Source organism: Schistocerca serialis, chromosome 3 (genome assembly GCF_023864345.2).
Source record: "Schistocerca serialis cubense isolate TAMUIC-IGC-003099 chromosome 3, iqSchSeri2.2, whole genome shotgun sequence".
NCBI lineage: Eukaryota > Metazoa > Arthropoda > Insecta > Orthoptera > Acrididae > Schistocerca > Schistocerca serialis.
Window position 1 is genome coordinate 784172851 of NC_064640.1, and position 25200 is coordinate 784198050.

The 25200-nt window shown below is 44.9% G+C and overlaps 1 protein-coding gene across 6 annotated transcripts in view; it reads left to right on the plus strand.

Moving 5' to 3' along the window:
- The window catches only part of LOC126470629 (transcription factor 12), a 748727-nt gene that overhangs the window by 236859 nt on the left and 486668 nt on the right, over positions 1-25200 (plus strand). For all 6 annotated transcript variants that reach the window (XM_050098596.1, XM_050098600.1, XM_050098601.1 and 3 more), the window contains exon 4: positions 15830-15855. In XM_050098596.1, coding sequence (XP_049954553.1) covers positions 15830-15855 — 26 coding nt within the window. The remainder of the gene's footprint in view (positions 1-15829; positions 15856-25200) is intronic.

Genomic DNA, 25200 nt, shown 5'->3' on the forward strand with positions numbered 1-25200 from the left:
ATAAGATTCGTACCAGTAAACAGTCCTTTTTTATTTGTGTCCTAATATGCCTTGACGACCCTGAAGACAGATATGAAGCTGCAGAAACAGTAATCCGCTCATACACCACTGTCATTGTTGTGTATGAAAGATTCATAGCATTAAGCGATTGTACAAAACACTCTGTCTTTTTTCGTCTCGAAATGATGAAGTGCGGTTTGCTCGCAGTTCTTTCACAAAAACTGACTATTTGGCATGAGACCGATCAGATGTGGGAATGTTAGCTACAGATTAATGACATCTCCTCCACACTTTTACGTGAAGTAAACTTCATTGTTTTGCGATTTCCCATAATGTATAATTTCTTGAACCTGTTCAGCCAGGTCGAAGAAGACGTGCAATCAGCACTGTTAATCTCAATTGCAATTCAGAGGGCCTGCGTCTTATAAGTAACTCTGCATGGTTCATATCTCGAGAAAACTCCTCTAAAGAAGTGTTCATGTTATTCATTCAATTTTATGGGTTTATATTGGCTGGTAATGAGGGGTAACGGGACTTCGTGGCCACCCTGTACAGTAAACCTTTCTGATAGTTTTTCTTTCACAGTTTTCGAGTTTCATTTGGGCGAGTATATACGTATTATTTCATGTAAGTCTTTCTTCTATTTATACAGTTCACAATGAGAGCTTACAAAGTAAAACAGGGTTTGCACACTGCTTAATATGAAGCGTTAAACACAACGAACATGAATTCAATTTTATCTCCACTGTTAAACTTACGTTTCGCAGAAGCAACTGGTAATTATGATGGATGTTAAATGCGTTACAGATTTGAGTGAACAGTAACTACTGACAATTATTTTAGAGAAAATATGAAAGAAAACTGAAATTCGCTTTACAAATTACAACCGCGCTGAGTCGTGTTATCTGTTTACTGATGCGCCATTTGAATTCCACTACACCACCGGTACGGATATACATTTTTCCAGCCGCTTGGCGAGTTACGAACTTTTAGCAATTAAAATTTTGACTATGTCCTTATTTCCGTGCATTCCTCCTCAAAAAAAATTTTATTGCATATTTCAACATGTTGGATTGGACCATTCCCTTGTTAGATAGCCCATAATAAATCTGATATTCTTTTCGCCTGACCATCTTTTAGGAAGTACACCTCGAAACGAATTTGAAAACAGAACTGGATGTAAGTCACCATGTGGATCGTATGGAGCAAATTATGTAATTTGTGATTTTAATTCGTCTACTTACGTCATAAGGCCTTTAACCTCAGTAGTTCCATTCAGCCCTTGTTCCTATACTTAGCTTTTTAGTTACCCAACGCTTGGTTTGTGACATAACATTGAAGTAGCTTCATTACTGTCGACTAGGTTCACTCTCTCATATAGTGCAAACTGCACTTCCTTAGTCTTATATATGTAAGTTTCTAAGCGTGATTTTTCTTCATTCGCTCTATCCCACAAGTTTTTTACTGTTTCTACTTGTTCAGTTCCCTCACATGTTACTTGACTCAAACTGCCAGATATATTCTCACTTGCTATACTCTGATTTTTGTATGCTGTCTCACAAGTGTTTTTTAACTCAAAAATTTCTTCCCTAACCAAGCAAACAGTTCTAGTCTGTTTCTGTTTTATTTAGGTCACAGAGATTTGAATTTTAATACTTGAATCATTTATTTGTTTGTGCACTACTGCTAAATCAACAGGTATTTCTTCTTTTGAGTTTTCATGACAACTAGCTAGTACTGGGTTGGTGCATAAGTTCGTAGTGTTTTTCCATAAGTTTAAAAAAAACGGCAGACGCACTTGACAGATACGTCTGTATGAATAATACATTCTCCTTCACTACTGAAACCAGTGTGCCAACGCTGAGGTAACTTTTCGATTCCGCGACGTGGAGTAACGTCACTTCACGCAGTCTCCCTGGACTTTGTTCTCGTAATACGTCTGCAAGAGGTCTCAGTTGTTGACAATAAATGTCAGCAGTGATGCTGACACCTCGGGGAGGCAATTCATAGCACATACGCCTTCACTGTTCCACCAGATGGAGAACATTATCTTTTGTGGAAGCGCACAGGTCTTTGTACGGGGAGTTGTTGCTTTGTTTGGACTCAAACATTCCTTTCTTTTCCTTATGTTAGCATAAAGACTCCAGTAACGATAGAGTTTAGAAAACGCCGGTGTTGTTCACGAGACAATTGATGATAAGCAAGCAGAGATGCGCATACGGTTAACCGCTTATTTTTGTGATTTTGGCTTAGAGCATGCAGTGTCCATACTCCCGTTTTTTGAACCTTCCTCACTGCATGCGAATGTCGCATGATGGTGGTATGATCACAGTTCATCACATTTGCCAGTTCTCGAGCACACTGACGTGGCTTATTCTGGATTAATGCTTTTAATCGATCTTAATCAAATCTCCTGAACGTGGAGAGTCATTAATGTTAAAACGATCCTCCTTAAAACGAGAAAATCATTTTCTTCCCTCCTTAAAACGAGAAAATCTTCAAAAATGTTCAAATGTGTGTGAAATCCTAAGGACAAACACACCCACCCATGCCCGAGGGAGGACTCGAACCCCCGCCGGGGTCAGCCGCACAGTCCATGACTGCAGCGCCTTAGACAGCTTTTTTTTTAATCTCATTTTTGTTCGTTTTCGGTCGTTGTATCTGCTCTGGGAGGACGTCGAAGGCACCCGTTTCAGTTCATTGTTGATCCATTAACTCAGTTTTTTTATTACAGAGGGCAGCTAGCCCTCTGATCGAACACGCTGAGCTACCGTGCCGGTACCGCTCGGCTAATCCCGCGCGACTCATTTTCTTCCCGTGCTCTGTCCATTATCATTATCCGCACACACGTCGCATATATTTGTGGCAGCATCTGGTGCTGTCTCGCGTCTATTATGCTCAAACTGAAGAATATGTCGTAAATGTTTCAATTTCTCCACTTGGCACTCCATTTTCTAGCGTCCATAGCTCCAATCATAATCTCCAAATGACAATATGTAAACTCAAATAGCGACAGTGAACTACGCAAATAAAAAATGGCGATCTATAGAGAAACCCATAGCAACCAGAATACCAACATGCAAAACATAAACGCTATGAACTTATGCACCAACCTAATATTTCTTCCGTAGTTTCTTCACGGACATTTCTTAGTTGAATATTCCAAGATTCTGTTTGAGCAATTAATTTTTTGAACATTTTTGGGCAGCTTCCTACATTGATGTATTGCTACTAATCAGATAAATAATTCTCAACTTATCATAATATACTGGGTGATCAAAAAGTCAGTATAAATTTGAAAACTTAATAAACCACGGAATAATGTAGATAGAGAGGTAAAAAGTGACAAACATGTTTGGAATGACATGGGGTTTTATTAGAACCAAAAAAAAAAAAAAAAAAGTTCACAAAATGTCCGACAGATGGCGCGTGAAAGATCTCTTGCGCGCGTCGTTTGGTGATGATCTGGTGCTCAGCCGCCACTTTCGTCATGCTTGGCCTCCCAGGTCCCCAGACCTCAGTCCGTACGATTATTGGCTTTGGAGTTACCTGAAGTCGCAAGTGTATCGTGATCGACCGACATCTCTAGGAATGCTGAAAGATAACATCCGACACCAGTGCCTCCGGACATGCTTTACAGTGCTGTTCACAACATTATTCCTCGACAACAGCTATTGTTGAGGAATGATGGTGGACATATTGAGCATTTCCTGTAAAGAACATCACCTTTGCTTTGTCTTACTTTGTTATGGTAATTATTACTATTCTGATCAGATGAAGCGCCATCTGCCGGACATTTTTTGAACTTCTGTATTTATTTATTTATTTTTTGTTCTAATAAAACCCCATGTCATTCCAAGAATGTGTGTCAATTTGTACCTCTGTATATACATTATTCCGTGATTTATTCAGTTTTCAAATTTATACTGACCTTTTTGATCACCCGGTATTTTGCTACGCCGTCGTGGTGCAGCCGCCGCGTGCATCAGCTGAGGACAGGGTCAGGAACGCCGCCAACGGAAACCTGCAAGCTGCAGAGGCGGAGGCTGCGCCCCTCGGTTTTGGCGCCGCCGAGTTGTCGGGTGATCTCGTGTGTGATTGAGAACGTAGTCCACCGGTCGCAGCGCCGCCGTCTGCGACGAGCCTCTCAGCAAGTCGCCCTGATGGGTGGGAGAGGCAGTATAACTCCCCTTCCTGGTCGTTTAGAGGCTCACCAGATGGTCGTAAGTCCTCGTGACAACACTAAAACTCACTTGTCCCCGCGTCAACGCTAGCAAGCCAATAAGCTCACAGTCAGCTCCGAACACGTAACCATTGTGCCGTCCTTGTCCGCCGCGAAGTATCTGTGGTCGATCACTGGGCCTCCGTCTGGGAAGCCGGCATCGTATAGTTCACCAGAATCGCCAAGCGCCGCAACAGAAGCAGGGCGAGGTGAGCAGCAGCCCCGAGTCTGTCGTGCAGCTCGTACGTGCAGTTGCAGTTCCCAATACTGAATCTCCTACAATTAGAAGTCACTTTTTTGTAATTCAAGTTCAGTCCCGCCAGGAAAAGTTGACAGTGTGGTGGTTTCCTGTCAGAAAGGTCGCAGTCCGTAGTAATAGACGGCAAATCATCGAGTAAAATTGAAGTGATATCAGGTGTTCCCCAGGGAAGCGTCCTGGGACCTCTGCTGTTCCTGATCTATATAAATGACCTGGGTGACAATCTGAGCAGTTCTCTTTGGTTGTTCGCAGATGATGCTGTAATTTACCGTCTAGTAAGGTCATCCGAAGACCAGTATCAGTTGCAAAGCGATTTAGAAAAGATTGCTGTATGGTGTGGCAGTTGACGCTAAATAACGAAAAGTGTGAGGTGATCCACATGAGTTCCAAAAGAAATCCGTTGGAATTCGATTACTGAATAAATAGTACAATTCTCAAGGCTGTCAATTCAACTAAGTACCTGGGTCTTAAAATTACGAACAACTTCTGTTGGAAAGACCACATAGATAATATTGTGGGGAAGGCGAGCCAAAGGTTGCGTTTCATTGGCAGGACACTTAGAAGATGCAACAAGTCCACTAAAGAGACAGCTTACACTACACTCGTTCGTCCTCTGTTAGAATATTGCTGCGCGGTGTGGGATCCTTACCAGGTGGGATTGACGGAGGACATCGAAAGGGTGCAAAAAAGGGCAGCTCGTTTTGTATTATCACGTAATAGGGGAGAGAGTGTGGCAGATGTGATACGCGAGTTGGGGTGGAAGTCATTAAAGCAAAGACGTTTTTCGTCACGGCGAGATCTATTTACGAAATTTCAGTCACCAACTTTCTCTTCCGAATGCGAAAATATTTTGTTGAGCCCAACCTACATAGGTAGGAATGATCATCAAAATAAAATAAGAGAAATCAGAGCTCGAACAGGAAAGTTTAGGTGTTCGTTTTTCCCGCGCGCTGTTCGGGAGTGGAATGGTAGAGAGATAGTATGATTGTGGTTCGATGAACCTTCTGCCAAGCACTTAAATGTGAATTGCAGAGTGATCATGTAGATGTAGAAAAATAATAATAAGATTGCACCCGGAGCTCTAAACCATCAAAGAGTACAAAATAACAAAACAAGGAAATAATAATGGTCCCAGCTTCACACAACTATTAAAAAACTGCACATTGTCATACATATTCACATAGAAAAATAAACATTTGATCACTGAACTAAAAATCTCAAAATTATTCTGCAAATGCCGGCAAATGAAGTGAAGCACCTGGAGGGCATGGTCAGATGTCAATGTCCACCTACACAACACCGATAGGTATGCAAATTATTAGAGCTGCAATTCTTTTCAACAGACAGAATGACCATCAGAGTGCATTAGAGCTGTCTGTGTTGAGTGTTGTTACCAGACCTGGTAGGGTAAACAGGGTGATTTTTTTTCCACTGTGTACAAACTAGGGATTGATCGATGACAGGATTCGGAACAAAAAAGGTCTAATGAACTTACATTCGGAAATTCATGGTCTCCTTGCTAGAGACCATTTATTCATTTGTTACAGAGACTGCGGTCTAATACGCGCTGTTCAATGCAGCCACAGTTAGAGTATGCATGGTTCCTCATAGGTCATGCCCTAGCGCCCTCTCCTGCCACAGTAATTGGTAATGTTGTGTCCGGTTCACTTCTCTTGCTTACTCACCTTGTAGTGGATGTGATACATCGTTGTAAACAGTGGTTCTGTATTCAAATCGAGAGCTTTCCTACATGGTGTGTACTTACGGATAGGCAGATGGCAGCGGGCAGCAAGGTTGTATCTGGAGACCTATCCCCACCGACAAAAACAACAGGATTCAATGTCTGCAACAGTGTTTCGCTGTTTGTCTGAAAAAGGGTCGTTTCAGGAAGCAGGAAATCATGAAGGACTTACCCGAAATGTCCGGACACCAGACTTGGAGGAAAATGTGATTAACACCGTGTAATGCGACCGCCGTGTCAGTACCAGGCAATTGGATCGCCACTGCAGGGTGAGCCAGACGATCGTGTTGAACATTCTCCATGACAATTATTACTACCCTTATCACTTACAGCGTGTTCAGGTCTCTCTAGCGACAGACTTTCCACATCGGGAGCAGTTTTGTCACTGGTTTCTTCAGCAGGCAACCACGATTCTGGGATTTGTGTCATTTATCCTATTCACATATGAGGCCACCTATTTGCAGAGTTGTATCTTCAACTTTTATGACAATCAGTGGGATAGTATGCAGAAACCCCACGGCATGGTGACAGCGAAACATCAGCACAGCCAGAATGTGTGGGCCGGGATAATTTGCGACCGTATTTTGGCTCAAAATGGCTCTGAGCACTATGCGACTTAACTTCTGAGGTCATCAGTCGCCTAGAACTTTTAATTATACCTAACTAACCTAAGGACATCACACACATCCATGCCCGATGCAGGATTCGAACCTGCGACCGTAGCGGTCGCTCGGCTCCAGACTGTAGCGCCTAGAACCGCACGACCACTCCGGCCGGCCCGTATTTTGGGATCAATCTTCCTTCCACGTCGCTTAACAGACCTGAACTACCGGCGTTTCTTACGGGTGACTTTGCCTCCCCTGCTGGAAGAAGTGCGATTGGTGGTTCAAAGGGTTATGTGGCTCCTATATGATGATGTTCCAGCCCTCCTCACCGTTAACGTCCGGACGCATCTAAATCGTGTCTTCCCTGGTCGATGGATCAGACGATGGGGTCCAGTTGCATGGCCTGCTCATTCACTGGATCTCAACCCGTGTGATTTCTGGTTATGGGGCCTTCTCAAACATATAGTGTGTGCAGAGCCCATTCCAGATGTGGAGACACTGGAGCAGCATATTCGTGCTGCCCTTGACACTGTTCGGATGCAGCCTGGCCGATGTGAATGTGTAAGACAGAACATGCTACGGCGCGTACACGCATGCGTTGAAGCACGTGGAAACCATTTTCAACACATACTGTAACTGTGTCTGCATGGTACAGTGCGCATTAGACCGCAGTATCTGTAACAAAGTACGATTGAATAAATGGTCTCTAGCATGGAAACCACGCATTTCCGGACATAAGCTCATTAGACCTTTTTTGTTCCATATCCTCTCATCGATCAATCCATAGAGTTTGAACTTGGTGGAAAAAATCACCCTATAAAATGGACGTGAATAGCATCGGATGTTGCGTGACCACTGTGAAGGATATGGAGACGCCGTGTACATCTACATCTACATCCATACTCCGCAAGCCACCTGACGGTGTGTGGCGGAGGGTACCTTGAGTACCTCTATCGGTTCTCCCTTCTATTCCAGCCTCGAATTGTTCGTGGAAAGAAGGATTGTCGGTATGCCTCTGTGTGGGCTCTAATCTCTCTGATTTTATCCTCATGGTCTCTTCGCGAGATATACGTAGGAGGGAGCAATATACTGCTTGACTCTTCGGTGAAGGTATGTTCTCGAAACTTTGACAAAAGCCCGTACCGAGCTACTGAGCGTCTCTCCTGCAGAGTCTTCCACTGGAGTTTATCTATCATCTCCGTAACGCTTTCGCGATTACTAAATGATCCTGTAATGAAGCGCGCTGCTCTCCGTTGGATCTTCTCTATATCTTCTATCAACCCTATCTGGTACGGATCCCACACTGCTGAGCAGTATTCAAGCAGTGGGCGAACAAGCGTACTGTAACCTACTTCCTTTGTTTTCGGATTGCATTTCCTTAGGATTCTTCCAATGAATCTCAGTCTGGCATCTGCTTTACCGACGATCAGCATTATATGATCATTCCATTTTAAATCACTCCTAATGCGTACTCCCAGATAATTTATGGTATTAACTGCTTCCAGTTGCTGACCTGCTATTTTGTAGCTAAATGATAAAGGATCTATCTTTCTGTGTATTCGCAGCACATTACACTTGTCTACATTGAGATTCAATTGCCATTCCCTGCACCATGCGTCAATTCGCTGCAGATTCTCCTGCATTTCAGTACAGTTTTCCATTGTTACAACCTCTCGATACACCACAGCATCATCCGCAAAAAGCCTCAGTGAACTTCCGATGTCATCCACAAGGTCATTTATGTATATTGTGAATAGCAACGGTCCTATGACACTCCCCTGCGGCACACCTGAAATCACTCTTACTTCGGAAGACTTCTCTCCATTGAGAATGACATGCTGCGTCCTGTTATCTAGGAACTCCTCAATCCAATCGCACAATTGGTCTGATAGTCCATATGCTCTTACTTTGTTCATTAAACGACTGTGGGGAACTGTATCGAACGCCTTGCGGAAGTCAAGAAACACGGCATCTACCTGTGAACCCGTGTCTATGGCCCTCTGAGTCTCGTGGACGAATAGCGCGAGCTGGGTTTCACATGACCGTCTTTTTCGAAACCCATGCTGATTCCTACAGAGTAGATTTCTAGTCTCCAGAAAAGTCATTATACTCGAACACAATACGTGTTCCAAAATTCTACAACTGATCGACGTTAGAGATATAGGTCTATAGTTCTGCACATCTGCTCGACGTCCCTTCTTGAAAACGGGGATGACCTGTGCCCTTTTCCAATCCTTTGGAACGCTACGCTCTTCTAGAGACCTACGGTACACCGCTGCAAGAAGGGGGGCAAGTTCCTTCGCGTACTCTGTGTAAAACTGGACTGGTATCTCATCAGGTCCAGAGGCCTTTCCTCTTTTGAGCGATTTTAATTGTTTCTCTATCCCTCTGTCGTCTATTTCGATATCTACCATTTTGTCATCTGTGCGACAATCTAGAGAAGGAACTACAGTGCAATCTCCCTCTGTGAAACAACTTTGGAAAAAGACATTTAGTATTTCGGCCTTTAGTCTGTCATCCTCTGTTTCAGTACCATTTTGGTCGCAGAGTGTCTGGACATATTGCTTTGATCCACCTACCGCTTTGACATAAGACCAAAATTTCTTAGGATTTTCTGCCAAGTCAATACATAGAACTTTACTTTCGAATTCATTGAACGCCTCTCGCATAGCCCTCCTCACACTACATTTCGCTTCGCGTAATTTTTGTTTGTCTGCAAGGCTTTGGCTATGTTTATGTTTGCTGTGAAGTTCCCTTTGCTTCCGCAGCAGTTTTCTAACTCGGTTGTTGTACCACGGTGGCTCTTTTCCATCTCTTCCGATCTTGCTTGGCACATACTCATCTAACGCATTATGTACGACGGTTTTGAACTTTTTCCACTGATTCTCAACACTATCTGTACTTGAGACAAAACTTTTGTGTTGAGCCAACAGGTACTCTGAAATCTGCTTTTTGTCACTTTTTCTAAACAGAAAAATCTTCCTACCCTTTTTAATATTCCTATTTACGGCTGAAATCATCGATGCCGTAACCGCTTTATGATCGCTGATTCCCTGTTCTGCGTTAACTTTTTCAAATAGTTCGGGTCTGTTTGTCACCAGAAGGTCTAATATGTTATCGCCACGAGTCGGTTCTCTGTTTAACTGCTCAAGGTAGTTTTCAGATAAAGCACTTAAAAAATTTCACTGGATTCTTTGTCCCTGCCACCCGTTATGGACGTCTGAGTCTCCCAGTCTATATCCGGCAAATTAAAATCTCCACCCAGAACTATAACATGGTGGGGAAATCTACTCGAAATATTTTCCAAATTATCCTTCAGGTGCTCTGCCACAACAGCTGCTGAGCCAGGGGTTCTATAGAGACATCCAATTACCATGTCTGAGCCTGCTTTAACCGTGACCTTCACCCAAATCATTTCACATTTCGGATCTCCGTCAATTTCCTTCGATACTATTGCACTTCTTATCGCTATAAACACGCCTCCCCCTTCACTGTCCAGCCTGTCTCTGCGGTATACATTCCAATCTGAGTTTAGGATTTCATTACTGTTTACGTCTGGTTTTAGCCAACTTTCTGTCCCTAGTACTATATGGGCGTTGTGACCGTTTATTAATGAGAGCAGTTCTGGGACCTTTCTGTAGACGCTCCTGCGGTTTACTATTAGCACATTAATATTGTTATTCCCTGTTGCATTTTGCCTACTCCTACCTTGCCGCGTCTCAGGAGGCGTCTTGTCGGGCCTAGGGAGGGAAGTATCTAACCTAAAAAAAAACCATGTGCACTCCACACGTACTCCGCTACCCTTGTAGCCGCTTCCGGCGTGTAGTGCACGCCTGACCTATTCAGGGGGACTCTTCATTTCTCCACCCGATAGCGGAGGTCGAGAAATTTGCACCCCAGATCTCCGCAGAATCGTCTGATCCTCTGGTTTAAGCCTTCCACTCGGCTCCAAACCAGAGGACCGCGATCGGTTCTGGGAACGATACTACAAATAGTTAGCTCTGATTTCACCCCGCGAGCGAGGCTTTCCGCCTTCACCAATTTCGCCAACCGCCTGTACGAGCTGAGGATGACCTCTGAACCCAGACGGCAGGAGTCATTGGTACCGACATGAGCAACAATTTGCAGTCGGGTGCACCCAGTGCTCTCTGTCGCCGCCGGTAGGGCCTCCTCCACATCTCGGATGAGACCCTCCGGCAAGCAGACAGAGTGAACACTGGCCTTCTTCCCCGACCTTCCCGCTATTTCCCTAAGGGGCTCCATCACCCGCCTAACGTTGGAGCTCCCAATAACTAATAAACCCCTCCCCCCGTGTGCCTGCTCGGACCTTGCTGAAGGAGCAGCCACATGTCCACTCACAGGCATAGCGGGCGATGCCACACGCCTCGTGCGCCGCGAACGCCGCTGAACCCGCCACTCCCCTTGGGGAGAGGGTGGCCCAACCGCGCCCAGTACACGCGAAGATGTCTCGACAGCAGGGACAGTGGGTGAAGCATGTAACACCTGGGGTGTACCTTGCGACGCACCAGACTCCCCACTGCCGCTACACTCCGAGGCAGCAGCCTGAAGACGGCTGACCGCGGCCATCAACACGCTCAGCTGTTCGCGAACAGTGGCCAGCTCCTTCTGCGTCCGTACACAGCAGTCACATATCCTATCCATCCTAAGGAATCAATTTACTGAAGAGAGTTAATCAACCTTTAACTAGACTGCTAATTCACTAAAGGCGGCTGTTTATTCACTAAACTGTGGTTGCTAGGCACTTCTTGTAGAAAACAATGAAAATAGCACTACCTGTCTCTGGACTGTATTGAAAACAAGCACTAGCACTACTGGCACTACGGTTGACTAAAGGGACTCTCTGACTGTATTCAAAACAAACACGAAATCTATGGAACTACACTCCTGGAAATTGAAATAAGAACACCGTGAATTCATTGTCCCAGGAAGGGGAAACTTTATTGACACATTCCTGGGGTCAGATACATCACATGATCACACTGACAGAACCACAGGCACATAGACACAGGCAACAGAGCATGCACAATGTCGGCACTAGTACAGTGTACATCCACCTTTCGCAGCAATGCAGGCTGCTATTCTCCCATGGAGACGATCGTAGAGATGCTGGATGTAGTCCTGTGGAACGGCTTGCCATGCCATTTCCACCTGGCGCCTCAGTTGGACCAGCGTTCGTGCTGGACGTGCAGACCGCGTGAGACGACGCTTCATCCAGTCCCAAACATGCTCAGTGGGGGACAGATCCGGAGATCTTGCTGGCCAGGGTAGTTGACTTACACCTTCTAGAGCACGTTGGGTGGCACGGGATACATGCGGACGTGCATTGTCCTGTTGGAACAGCAAGTTCCCTTGCCGGTCTAGGAATGGTTGAACGATGGGTTCGATGACGGTTTGGATGTACCGTGCACTATTCAGTGTCCCCTCGACGATCACCAGTGGTGTACGGCCAGTGTAGGAGATCGCTCCCCACACCATGATGCCGGGTGTTGGCCCTGTGTGCCTCGGTCGTATGCAGTCCTGATTGTGGCGCTCACCTGCACGGCGCCAAACACGCATACGACCATCATTGGCACCAAGGCAGAAGCGACTCTCATCGCTGAAGACGACACGTCTCCATTCGTCCCTCCATTCACGCCTGTCGCGACACCACTGGAGGCGGGCTGCAAGATGTTGGGGCGTGAGCGGAAGACGGCCTAACGGTGTGCGGGACCGTAGCCCAGCTTCATGGAGACGGTTGCGAATGGTCCTCGCCGATACCCCAGGAGCAACAGTGTCCCTAATTTGCTGGGAAGTGGCGGTGCGGTCCCCTACGGCACTGCGTAGGATCCTACGGTCTTGGCGTCCATCCGTGCGTCGCTGCGGTCCGGTCCCAGGTCGACGGGCACGTGCACCTTCCGCCGACCACTACCGACAACATCGATGTACTGTGGAGACCTCACGCCCCACGTGTTGAGCAATTCGGCGGTACGTCCACCCGGCCTCCCGCATGCCCACTATACGCCCTCGCTCAAAGTCCGTCAACTGCACATACGGTTCACGTCCACGCTGTCGCGGCATGCTACCAGTGTTAAAGACTGCGATGGAGCTCCGTATGCCACGGCAAACTGGCTGACACTGACGGCGGCGGTGCACAAATGCTGCGCAGCTAGCGCCATTCGACGGCCAACACCGCGGTTCCTGGTGTGTCCGCTGTGCCGTGCGTGTGATCATTGCTTGTACAGCCCTCTCGCAGTGTCCGGAGCAAGTATGGTGGGTCTGACACACCGGTGTCAATGTGTTCTTTTTTCCATTTCCAGGAGTGTATTAATAGCACTCGATAATTAAAGCTTCCTAAAAGCAAATACACACGGAAGAAGAAGTGACAAGTAAGAAAAATACAGTTAATACTTAAATTAAGGTAGCTCGCTGCACAGCAGACGTGAAGCAGACGGCAGTTACAACGACACTGATTCTACTGGCACTATGGCTGACTAAAGGGACTCTCTCTGACTGTATTCAAAACAAACACGAAATCTATGGAACACTATTAATAGCACCCGACAATTAAAGCTTCCTAAAAGCAAATACACACGGAAGAAGAAGTGACAAGTAAGAAAAATGCAGTTAATACTTAAATTAAGGTAGCTCGCTGCACAGCAGACGTGAAACAGACGGCAGTTACGACTCGTAGGAGACAACGGTATCACCAGCTGGCAGTCTGAAAGAGGCCTCGTTGTGGGTCTGCAGTTGCCCGACTGGTCGAATCGTGCAATATCCAGATTTCTGAGGCGTCGTAATGTGACAGTGGCCCGATGTTGGACTGCATGGCAACGTGCGGACAGACGTGCGTGTTAAGATTCCGGTCGACCACCCGGACGATCGCGGTATTGTGCACCAGCACATCGTAACCCTTCAAATTTGCACCTGTTATCTGTGAACATATAATGGACTCCCTGAAACGTAGTGTGTTATTCCGCACAACTGGTTGGAGACGAGCTGCAGCCGGACTAGCGAATTACTGTTCCATGCGTAGGCTGCCGGTAACACCACATTACAAACAGCTGTCGTGACCGTGATGCATGGACTGCTAATCGATGGTGTCACATTGTGTTCAACGATGAACTGCCGTTCTCCACTACCTCGGATGACCATCTGCCTAATATCGTGTAGGGCCCCCGCGAGCACGCAGAAGTACCGCAGCATAATGTGGCATGGATTCGACTGAAGTAGTGCTGGAGGGAATTGACACATGAATCCTACAGGGCTGACTGCAAATCCGTAAGGGTACTAGGGGGTGAAGATCTCTTCTGAACACCACGTTGCAAGGCATCCCAGATATACTCAATAGTGTTCACGTCAGGGGAGTTTGGTGGCCAGCGGAAGTGTTTAAACTCAGAAGAGTGTTCCTGGAGCCATTCTGTAGCAATTTTGGACGTGTGGGCTGTCGCATTGTCCTGCAGGAATTGCCCAAGTCCCTCGGAATGCACGATGGACAGGAATGGATGAAGGTTATGGGACTGGATGCTTACGTACGTGTCACCTGTCAGATTCGTATCTAGGCGTATCAGGGGTCCCATATCACTCCATCTGCACACATCCCACACCATTACAGCGCCTCCACCAGCTTGAAGAGTCCTCTGCTGACGTGCAGGCTCCATGGGTTCATGAGGTTGTCTCCATACCTTTACACGTCCATCCGCTCGATATAATTTGAAACGAGACTCTTCCGACCAGGCAACATGTTTGCAGTCATCAACAGTCCAGTGTCGGTGTTGACGGGTCCATGCGAAGCGTAATGCTTTGTGTCGTGCAGTCATCAAAGGTACACGAGTGGGCCTTCGGCTCCGAAAGCCCATATCCATGATGTTTCGCTGAATGATTCGCACGTTCAAAAATTCAAATGGCTCTGAGCGCTATGGGACTTAACTTCTAAGGTCATCAGTCCCCTAGAACTTAGAACTACTTCAACCTAACTAACCTAAGGACATCACACACATCCATGCCCGAGGCAGGATTCGAACCTGCGATCGTAGCGGTCGCGCGGTTCCAGACTGTAGCGCCTAGAACCGCTCGGTCACTCCGGCCGGCGATTCGCACGTTGACACTTGTTGATGGCCCAGCGTTGAAATCTGCAGCACTTTGCGGAATGTTTGCACTTCTGTCACGTTCAACGATTCTTTTCAGTCGTCGGTGGTCCACGTTCAACGATTCTTTTCAGTCGTCGGTGGTCCCGTTCTTCAGGATCTTTTTCCGACCGCAGCGATGTCAGAGATTTGATGTTTTACCGGATTCCTGATATTTACGGTACACTCGTGAAATGGTCGTACGGGAAAATCCCCACTTCATTGCTACCTTGGAGATGCTGTGTCCCATCGCTCGTGCGTCGACTGTAACACGACGTTCAAACTCACTTAAATTTTGATAACCTGTTATTGTAGCAGCAGTAACCGATGTTACAACTGCGCCAGACACTTGTTGTCTTATATAGGCATTGCGGACCGCAGCGCCGTTTTCTGTCTGTTTTTATATCTCTGTATTTGAATACACAAGCGTATACCAGTTTCTTTGGCGCTTCAGTGTATAGCATCGCAGTGAAGAACTGGCAAAAGTGAATTGTTAAAATCGTATTTTTACATTTCTTAACTACGAAAAGTTATATGATTACCAAGACACGACAGATAAAATTTACTATAGATGCAATATGGTTGTCACTTCCAACTAGATGTTAGTAGCAATGCAGCTGTAAACATAAAACAGCCACGATTTACATAGAGATAATCTTGCCAATGTTATTTTGGCAAGTAATTTCATAGTGGCAATAAGCCGAAACAGGCCATTTTTGTAAAATACTTAGAGAAATATATTACCTAGTTTTGGAGCATTCATTTTCATTATGTCTTATATTGAAGTATACTATGGTGCTGGCCCAACGGAGCGTAAAATAGAGATGTTTTTGAAATTATATTTGTCAATAAGTTCCTAATATTCCATTTTTGTTACAGGTCCCACGGTGAAACGGCGGAAAGAGGTAAGTAATTCAATTCGATTCACATTACTAATTTCGCCGTGGATACGCATGATCTAACTAAAAATCGTTGGCGTTCGTCTTATTATCTCTGGGTGGCTAACAAGTTCTCCAATAACATCAGATGTGTTACGAAAACGTTTAAGTTTCCAAGGGGGTAGCATGTTCGTAATTATGAACCGAAGATTCAGTATACCACGTCGTTGGCCGACTAATTTCCCGCGACGGTGGTTTAGTTCCAAATCGTTCGCGGTTTGAGACTGCAAGCATCACATGGAGCTGAAAAAGAAGCTAATTCCCTTGCCAATATAAACAAAAGTGTTTAAAAGTCGAAGATTAAGTTTAATTTTAACTGGAAACGCATGTGCCCAGAGAAGTGTGATAGGATAGCTGTTGTTTTCTGTATATGTAAACGATCTAAAAGATAGAATGAGCAGATTTGTTGATAACATTGTAGTGTACGGGAAAGTGTCATCGGTTATTGACCAGAGGAAGACACAGGATGACTTTGACAGAATTTCTATTCGCTTTCTTTCAATGTGTAAAAATGCAGATAAGTAGGAGAAAGATTCTCATAATGTTCGAAACAGTATTAGTAATATTTACTGCTTGACACAGTGAAGTCGGTGAAATACGAGGGGCGTTCAGAAAGTAAGCTCCGATCGGTCGCGAAATGGAAACGACTATGAAAATCCGATAAAGCTTTGCACAGATGTGTTGGGTAGTGTCTCTAGTATAACCCCAGTTAGCATCACGTCGCTCTTCTCATTTCTGAGCTCGCAGTGAGTGCGTAAAGATGTCTAGAAAATAGTGTCTGCCGCCAAGTACGAGGGCCTGGTGAGAAATTTCGCCTGAAGCTATGCAGCTAACATTACATAACTGTCGTGCTGTTTCTTCTTCAAGACAATTCTCAGCCGCATTCTGCAGGGGCAATGAAGATGCTCCTGCATCGTTTTCAAATGGAAATGTGAGATTACCCACAATACAGTCCGCAATTGTCTCCCCCTGAGTTTCATCTCTGGTCACATGAACCGCTGTCTTTGAAGACAACATTTTGACACAGACAACGAGGTGTAGGCCAGCGTGGAGAATTGGCGGAAAGCACTGGCGGCTGCCTTCTATGATGAGGCTATTGAAAAGTTGGTACAACGCTATGACAAAAGTCTAAGTCAGAACGGCGACTACGTAGAGACGTAGCTGAAAGGTGTAGCTAATTGTTACAAGTAAAACATTTCTGATGTTCACTGTGGTTTCAATTTGGCAATCAATCGGAGCTTACTTTCTGAACAGGCCTCGTATCTAGGCGTAATGTTGCGAAGTGACATGCAACGGAACTAACACGTGAGGTCGGTAGTGGGAAAGGCGGACGGTCGTCTTAGGTTTATTAGGAGATTTTTAGGAAAGTGCCACTCATCTGTAAGTGGGATCATGTATTTGTTACCGGTAGATTCGATAAATACGCGAATATTGCGGAAATATTCCGTGAAATCATATGGATATCCGTGAAGGTTAAAAGACGTTATTTTCGTGAAATGCCGGCCGTGGTGGCCAAGCGGTTAAAGGCGCTACAGTCTGGAACCGCGCGGCCGCTACGGTCGCAGGTTCGAATCCTGCCTCGGGCATGGATGTGTGTGATGTCCTTAGGTTAGTTAGGTTTAAGTAGTTCTAAGTTCTAGGGGACTGATGGCCTTAGAAGTTTAGTCCCATAGTGCTCAGAGCCATTTGAACCATTTTTCGTGAAATACTATTGAGAACGTCGAAATTAGCGGCAGAGTACAGAACGGTTCTACTGCCGGCAACGTACATTTCGTTTAAGGACCGCGAGCCAAGGTAAAAGAAATTAGTGCTCATATGCAGGCATATAAACAGTCCTTTTTCCCTCCCTCCGTTTGCGAGTGGAACAGGAAAGCTAATGACTAGTAGTGATAAAAGGTACCCTCCACCATGCATTGTGTGCTGGGCTCCGTAACAAGTATGTAGATTGATGTATAAAATTTTCTGGATTTTGTACTGCGTCATAATGTAAAAACTTATACCAGTGAAACCAACGTTTCGGCGACGGTTACAAGTCGTCTTCTTCTGGGTCTACTCATCAGTAGACTCTGGCCGCGGAAGCCTAAGCAGCAATAAGTATGCAGATGTTCCTGAGTCTGTGTAAGTGGTCGAGAGAGTACGGGTACATTAACATGCAACGTTCCGAGCACAGCAATCGGGACGGAGATGAGTTAGACTGGGATCTGTACCGTTGCCACCGTAGATTTGTTCAGTATGACTCGTGAAAGCCTCATTACTACAGCAGCTTGTTACAGTCAATTTCGTGGACTATGGAAACACCTCTCTCACTCATTCGAAACGAACTAAAAGTTAGAGTATTTGTTGAGCAAAATTGACACGAAGCATATGTAAACAACGCAGAGATGCAGCACATCTATAATCTACAGGAGATACCTACACGTTAAATGTTAACATCGATAAGAAACATAAAATGTGACCATTTAAACTCCTGTCGAACGGAAACGATTACTGCAAGCAAGCAGTTACTATTGATAGCCGTCTGCAGAAAATAACAACTGCTTACTTCTCTCATCTTTGGTGGAAACTGCCACTGAACCGTCTTATAAGGCGTGAGTCATCATACACTTCCATGATTTGTTACATATGCTTATGTAGTGTATTTGCTAATCTGCCAGTGTTGTGATGCACAAAGTTGTTGAAACTTAGCTGATTCTGTGACTGGATCTTCCTACTTCGTTAAAACAAACCGAAGACGTCACTGAAATGCGTTGAGATACAATGTCGTACTTATCGCCTATTTCAGAAATATTTTGCATTTGGTCTGGTACCATGTGTTGTCCATTGAGCATGCCTGTGATAGAGTATGTCATGATTGATTACTGTAGTCTATTTTTTATGTATATATATATATATATATCTCGTGATAATGGCGTGCACGTATACAGTACCTTAATCAAATGTTGATGAGAACTGGTGATTCACGGAGATACTGCGTCATATGTATCACGCCGCTGAAGCAAGTAATGTGCGTGCCTTATCAGATTGCCGCTTGGATAGATAGATGACAGGTGACCCATTTCAAGAATTTGGTGATAAAGGAACCATTAGTCTTTTACTGATACGGTATTAATGCTTTCAGTAACAGTTTAAAAAGGCCAAGTAATTGATATTTCAGAAGGGTGGTTCAAATGTCTCTAAGCACTATGGGACTCAACTGCTGTGGTCATCTGTCCCCTAGAACTTAGAACTACTTAAACCTAACTAACCTAAGGAAATCACACACATCCATGCCCGAGGCAGGATTCGAACCTGCGACCGTAGCAGTTGCACGGTTCCGGACTGCGCGCCTAGAACCGCGAGACCACCGCGGCCGGCTTTCAGAAGGGAAGTAATGACTTGACAGGCAGATTTTGTCACTTAAAAATTTTAATAAGCTATTTTTTACAGTTGCCGAAGGGGCAGATTCAGCCTTAACGAAGTGTCGCTGCAGCCAACGGGTCGGTCATCTATAGAGTATCGTTCATAATCCCTGAAATAACCCTGGCGATATGTGAAGTAGAATTGGCGTTCATCGCCGAGTACAAACTTAGCTTAGTACTGATTTAGTAATTGTTCTTCATGGGCGACAAGAAAACCATATTAAGATGTGAGTTTAGGGCGCTTACATTTGTGCCGGGGAGGGAGCAAATCCGATATGAAAAGTCAGACCGTACATGCAGCGGTTAGACGCTCTTTAGGTATAATGTCAGAGTTCTAGTCGTCATCCGTCCAGCTGTTTCTAAAATCAACACGTAAACAACATAATTTGTGCATCGGTACTGGCGTGTTATCATCAATATTTGTGGTGGAATATGCTGTATCGCCAACTCTGTTACATATGCTAGCTTGCTGTCAACCACAGAACTCCCCAGAGAGGCCAGTGCAGATATTCTAGGTATCATTGCCATCTGCGTAAACTTATGTAACGTCCAATATAAATTGCTCGTATTTCGAGTCAAGTAATTTCCTCGAAAATGGCACCACGATTCGATTGAATGTTACACGTCACGCCGATTCGACCAACTCATTCGCTGGAAACTCGAGAGCTTTATATTAGTTCAATTCGCCGAGGAGACATCGAGATCCCGTGTAACGTCGTTTCTTGACAACACAAGCAGCGTACGACGATAATTGATTGTGATAAGCGAGTCAAGCTTTCGATGTCTCATTATTCTGCCATTACATCCATAAGATTCAGGCATAATTTCAGTTCTCATTCTGAACAGTCAGTGACGTGCGGATGAAATACAGACGTCAAGAATTATAAAATCCCAATTATACCAAACTGTTAAGCTACAAGTAGTGTCTCTGCCTTTTACCTTTAATGAAGTAAAAGTGACAAGTTTAGTAAGAAACCAGTGCACATAGTTTTGTTTGCATATCGTCGTCTTGCAAGTACATGCGCACTGTATGTTGAGAGGTGGCTGGACTTTGATTCCACGATCTAGCTACAGTGCTTAAACTGACGATCATGCCCGCAGACATTTAGATGGGTGGAAAATGTAGAACATCGGAAGAACGTGATGTGACTTGCACAATAGCGTACCTGTATGTTGCAGTCCGGTTGAAGTGTGTTTTTTGTGAAAGATGTCGAGCAACTCAGAGGCGTGCTGCTAGATTTGTTACCTTTAGGTTCGACCAGTACGCAGGGATTACGGAAATGCTTCGTGAACTCAAATGGGAATCCCTGGAGGGAAAACGAGGCTATTTTCGCGAAGGCCGACAGCAGATCGATTCTAATACCACCGACGTACAAGGACCACGAAGATAAGATGAGAGAAATTAGGGCTCGTACGGATGCTTATAGACAGTTATTTTTCCCTCGCTCTACTTGCGAGTGAACAGGAAAGGAAATGACCAGTAGTGGTACGTGATATAGTGGTACATGATACCCTCCGCCATGCACCGTACGGTGACTTGCAGAGTATGTATGTAGATGTCGATGAAAGCTCAGGTTCGCTTTACCTGCCTTAATGCATTGTTCAGACTATGCAATCTAGTGGAGGAGACAGTGTGATATGCCCTTGGTTTGAGTAGTCTGGTCTTGTTCATTAATTTTATATCCCGAAATATTGCGTATTTTGATGCTATTCAAACCACAGTAAAAACTTCGATCAGGTATTTTTCATGTTCAGTATGACAGTGCTCCTATTTATGAACTGGAAGCCACGGATTGTGGAAACGACTTTTGCCAGCACCACGCTGCTAGTGCCTGAGAGGATGAACGATTGTTTGTTTTGCCCGAGCAGCATCTTACAACCACGCCACATATCTTGAGTCAGGAAATGGACTAGTTTGCAGCAAGGCAAGCATCCACACAAACACTGCGACGACGTTTGGAGCACTGTTAGCATGGCCACCACTGCGGCTTTCCTTTAAGCGGCAGCTGTGAGAGAGACACGCTGTCAGTGGAGCACCCGTCGACGACACTGCACATAGGAGTGGCACCACGTCTTTTCGGGTGGGTCCCGGTTCTGCGTAGAGCCTCACAATGGACTTATACATGTTTCGAGGTTTTGTGAAGAATGAACGATGGACGAGGGCATTCATCACCATTATGCGGGCCCAGCACCTGACTCGGTCAAGTCCTGGATCTGTGTAGAGCGTCACAATGGTCTTATCCGTGTTTGGGGGGTTTCGTGAAGAATGAACGATGACAGAATGCATTCATCACCACCATGCGGGCCCAGCACTTGACTCGGACAGGTCCTGGTTTTGCATAGAGCCTCACAATGGACTTGTCCGTGTTTGGAGGTTTTGTGAAGAATGATCGATGCCAGAATGCATTCATCACCACCATGCAGGCGTAGCCCAAGGCTCAGACGGATATCGGTTCACAGTGGACTTATCCGTGTTTGGAGGTTTCGAGAAGAACGAACGATGCCAGAATGCATTCATCACCACCATACAGGCCCAGCACATGTCTTGGACGGGTTCCGGTTATTTGTAGAGCCTCACAGTAGACTTATCCGTGTTTCGAGGTTTTGTGAAGAATGAACGATGGCCGAAGGTATTCATCACCACTATGTGGGCCCTGCACCTCAGTCAGGTCCTGGATCTGTGTAGAGGGCACAATAGTCTTATCTGTGTTTGGGAGTTTCGTGAAGAATGAACAATGCCAGAATATATTCAGTACCACCATACTGGCCGCGCTCCTGGCTCGGTTGTGTGTAGAGAGTCACGATGGTCTTATCTGTGTTTGGAGGTTTAGTGAAGAAAGAACGATGCCAGAATGCATTCATCACCGCCATACAGGCCCAACACCTGGTTCGGACGGCTCTCGGTTCTGCGTAGAGCCCCACAATGGATTTATCCGTGTTTAGAGGTTTCTTGAAGGACAAACGATGCCAGACTGCATTTATCACCACCATATGGGCCCAGCACCTGTCGCGATGGTATACCGTGCCACTGGGTACGCAATACGATCGCCTCTGGTTCACAAAGCCAGTAATTTGGACAGCAGCCGTTACTCTTTTGACGTATTAAGGCTGTTGGCCGTGCCCTATCTTCGATGTCTCTTTCAATAGGATAACGCAAAGCTTTGGGTTGCCAGTGCTGTCCTAACCTACTTTGATGCAGAAAGTTTTTCCGTAGCCAACAGATTCTTCAGATCTCCCACCCATGGTCTGCCGACAGACTGGCACTCTATCACTCGCCAGCCAATATGATTGATAAATTGATCTACTCGTTGTGATGTTTGAAATTTTCCCGGCGTCCCTTCTACAGCTGTACTCACCTGAAGATGGCCAAAAGACTTTGTGCCGAAATATCGTGGCAAGATGTTACTGACTTACGGCAGTTCTCCTGTGTTTTTACGGAACATGACCTACTCGTATCTGCCATCCAGGCTCAGCTCGACTGCCAGAGGTGTCACATCTGTATGTTAAAATTTCCAGCCTGTATACCCTCAAATTGGCTACATACACTAACGGCGTAGTGCAGCAACCCGACGTGGTATGGACTCAACAAGTCTTTGGAAGTCCTCTGCAGAAATAGTCGTCCATGCGAAAGTGTTACGGTGCAGGATTTTGTGCACGAACTGACTTACGTCCCACAAACGTCGATGGAATTCGTGCCTGCTGATCTGGGTGGCCAAACCATTCGCTCGTGTCTACAGTGTTCTTCAAACCAATCGCGAACAACAGGGTATTTTCCTATGATAAAACTATGGTTCGGATTGTTCTTATTCTCATTGATTATAACATTTAAGTAGAATTTGCGGTCAATATTCTCACAAAATATCTGTTATTTTTGTGTAATTAAAGCTTAAAAATCATTAACTATAAAGATTTAGTTATGTGATCGAAAACATTTTGTTGTTGGATGTGCTTCGGTGACGTCACAGACTAGGAGTAAGACGAAGCTATACGTGTGTTATAGGAGCGTTAGCCGAGTTTTAGAGGTTTTTACGTACATTTTCTGCAAACAGTTTAGCTATTTAATAATGGAGAAACGCAATTACAACTTTTAAGTAACGATAGAAAGAAAATTTCCGAACGCTGATTGAGGAAGCCTTGCGAAAGTTGATTTGTTTTTGTTCTACCCAGCCGCGCGGGATTAGCCGAGCGATGTAGGGGGCTGCAGTCATGGACCGCGCGGCTGGTCCCGGCGGAGGTTGGAGTCCTCCCTCGGGCATGGGTGTGTGTGTTTGTCCTTAGGACAGTTTAGGTTAAGCAGTGTGTAAGCTTAGGGACTGATGACCTTAGCAGTTAAGTCCCATAAGATTTCACACATTTTTTGTTCTACCCACTTAGAGCGGCGATTTGTGCAACGACGAATATTCTGCTCCCTGTTCCCTGCAATATCATTAAAATCGCTCAAAACTAAGGAACTGTAAAACTTTCGTAAATGGATTCGTATATTATAACTAGATTGTCGACTAACAGTCATGAGCTACGACCCAAAGCACAATAAAACTATTCTTGGCAAAATTTAGTGCTGATTTCCTCTATAGAAGACACTCAACAGAGATACATCATACAGTAGAGGTTAGATGGCGCAACGGGTAACGCATCCGCCTGCAGATAATGAAGTCACATGTTCGACTCCTGGAAGCGTAATATATTCTTAAGTTTTACACAAAGTCAAAAATAGCGTTAGCGAGAACTGATTGTAGCAGTTGTTTCGATTGTGGGATGTATTATATATAGCTCCACATTAATCTTAGCCTGAGAAATGGACAACAAAGGATAAATGCATTTACTTTGCGAACAAGCAATTCACTTTTTGGAAAGCATTGATAGTGGCGAAGATATCACCTTACGCCCACAGTAAAACGAGGTGTAGGTCGGCTAGGTTATACGGAGAGATATAAACCGTGTACAACACGCAGGTGACACAAACGTAAGATCTGCTATGTTTGCGAGTGTAAACTAAAGTCAGTGTATCAAACAGACTTACTTCCTCTTTATGTAAGATGGTGAAACTGCGAAAGTGTAAAGAATGAGGACCCTAGCTGGACGGCACGAAGATAAAAAACATTCTTTCTAATAAAGTAGAAAATGTACGATCACATAAACTAGAAAATATCTTTTTTAAGGTGACGTGGAGATTCGAACCAGCGATCTACGGACATCCATCTTGTAAAATTCGACGGTGTACCGCTGTAACAACTGTGCTACCAATCAATTGAGATGTAGTTGGGTAAACCGACAGTTTTCACTAGGAGCTTCATTTCGTTGAATGACGCTATCCTTCAATGTAACAGTGGGAGAGCATATCTCGGAGGTAAGTTAGTGGTCAAATTCACAGTGCAACACATTTGTAAGTAAGTTACTGAACTTTTGCGTCGACGTGGTGGTAATTTACCGGTACAGTGCAATCACATTTTACGTATCTTCTTATCCTCTGGAACACTCAATAACAATTTTTCAGGAGTTTTTATAGATTTATTTATACAGTATGGTACTACACACGATTTGTAACCCATTTTTCGATACGTAAATTCCAAAACAAGACATCACTGTGAATTAGCATTACGAGAATAGGAGCAGCAAACTAGCCAGTGACGTCACAGCACGTGACTCGAATGGAGCGTTTTAGCGGGCTTTTAGATAATTTGAATTTCATTTCCGTTTTTATTAAAGAATACTGAAATTCAAAAGGAAAAGAAGCGTGTTGGAAGCATAAAATGACATAAATAATCATTTAAGACAGTTTCTAGTAAACAGTCAAATACGCTATTGTGGCCCGGTGACAGGGCGCAATGTCATCCATAAAAATTCGGTCGTTGTTTGGGAGCATGAAGTCTATGAGCGGCTGCAAATGGTCTCCAAGTAACCGAACATAACTATT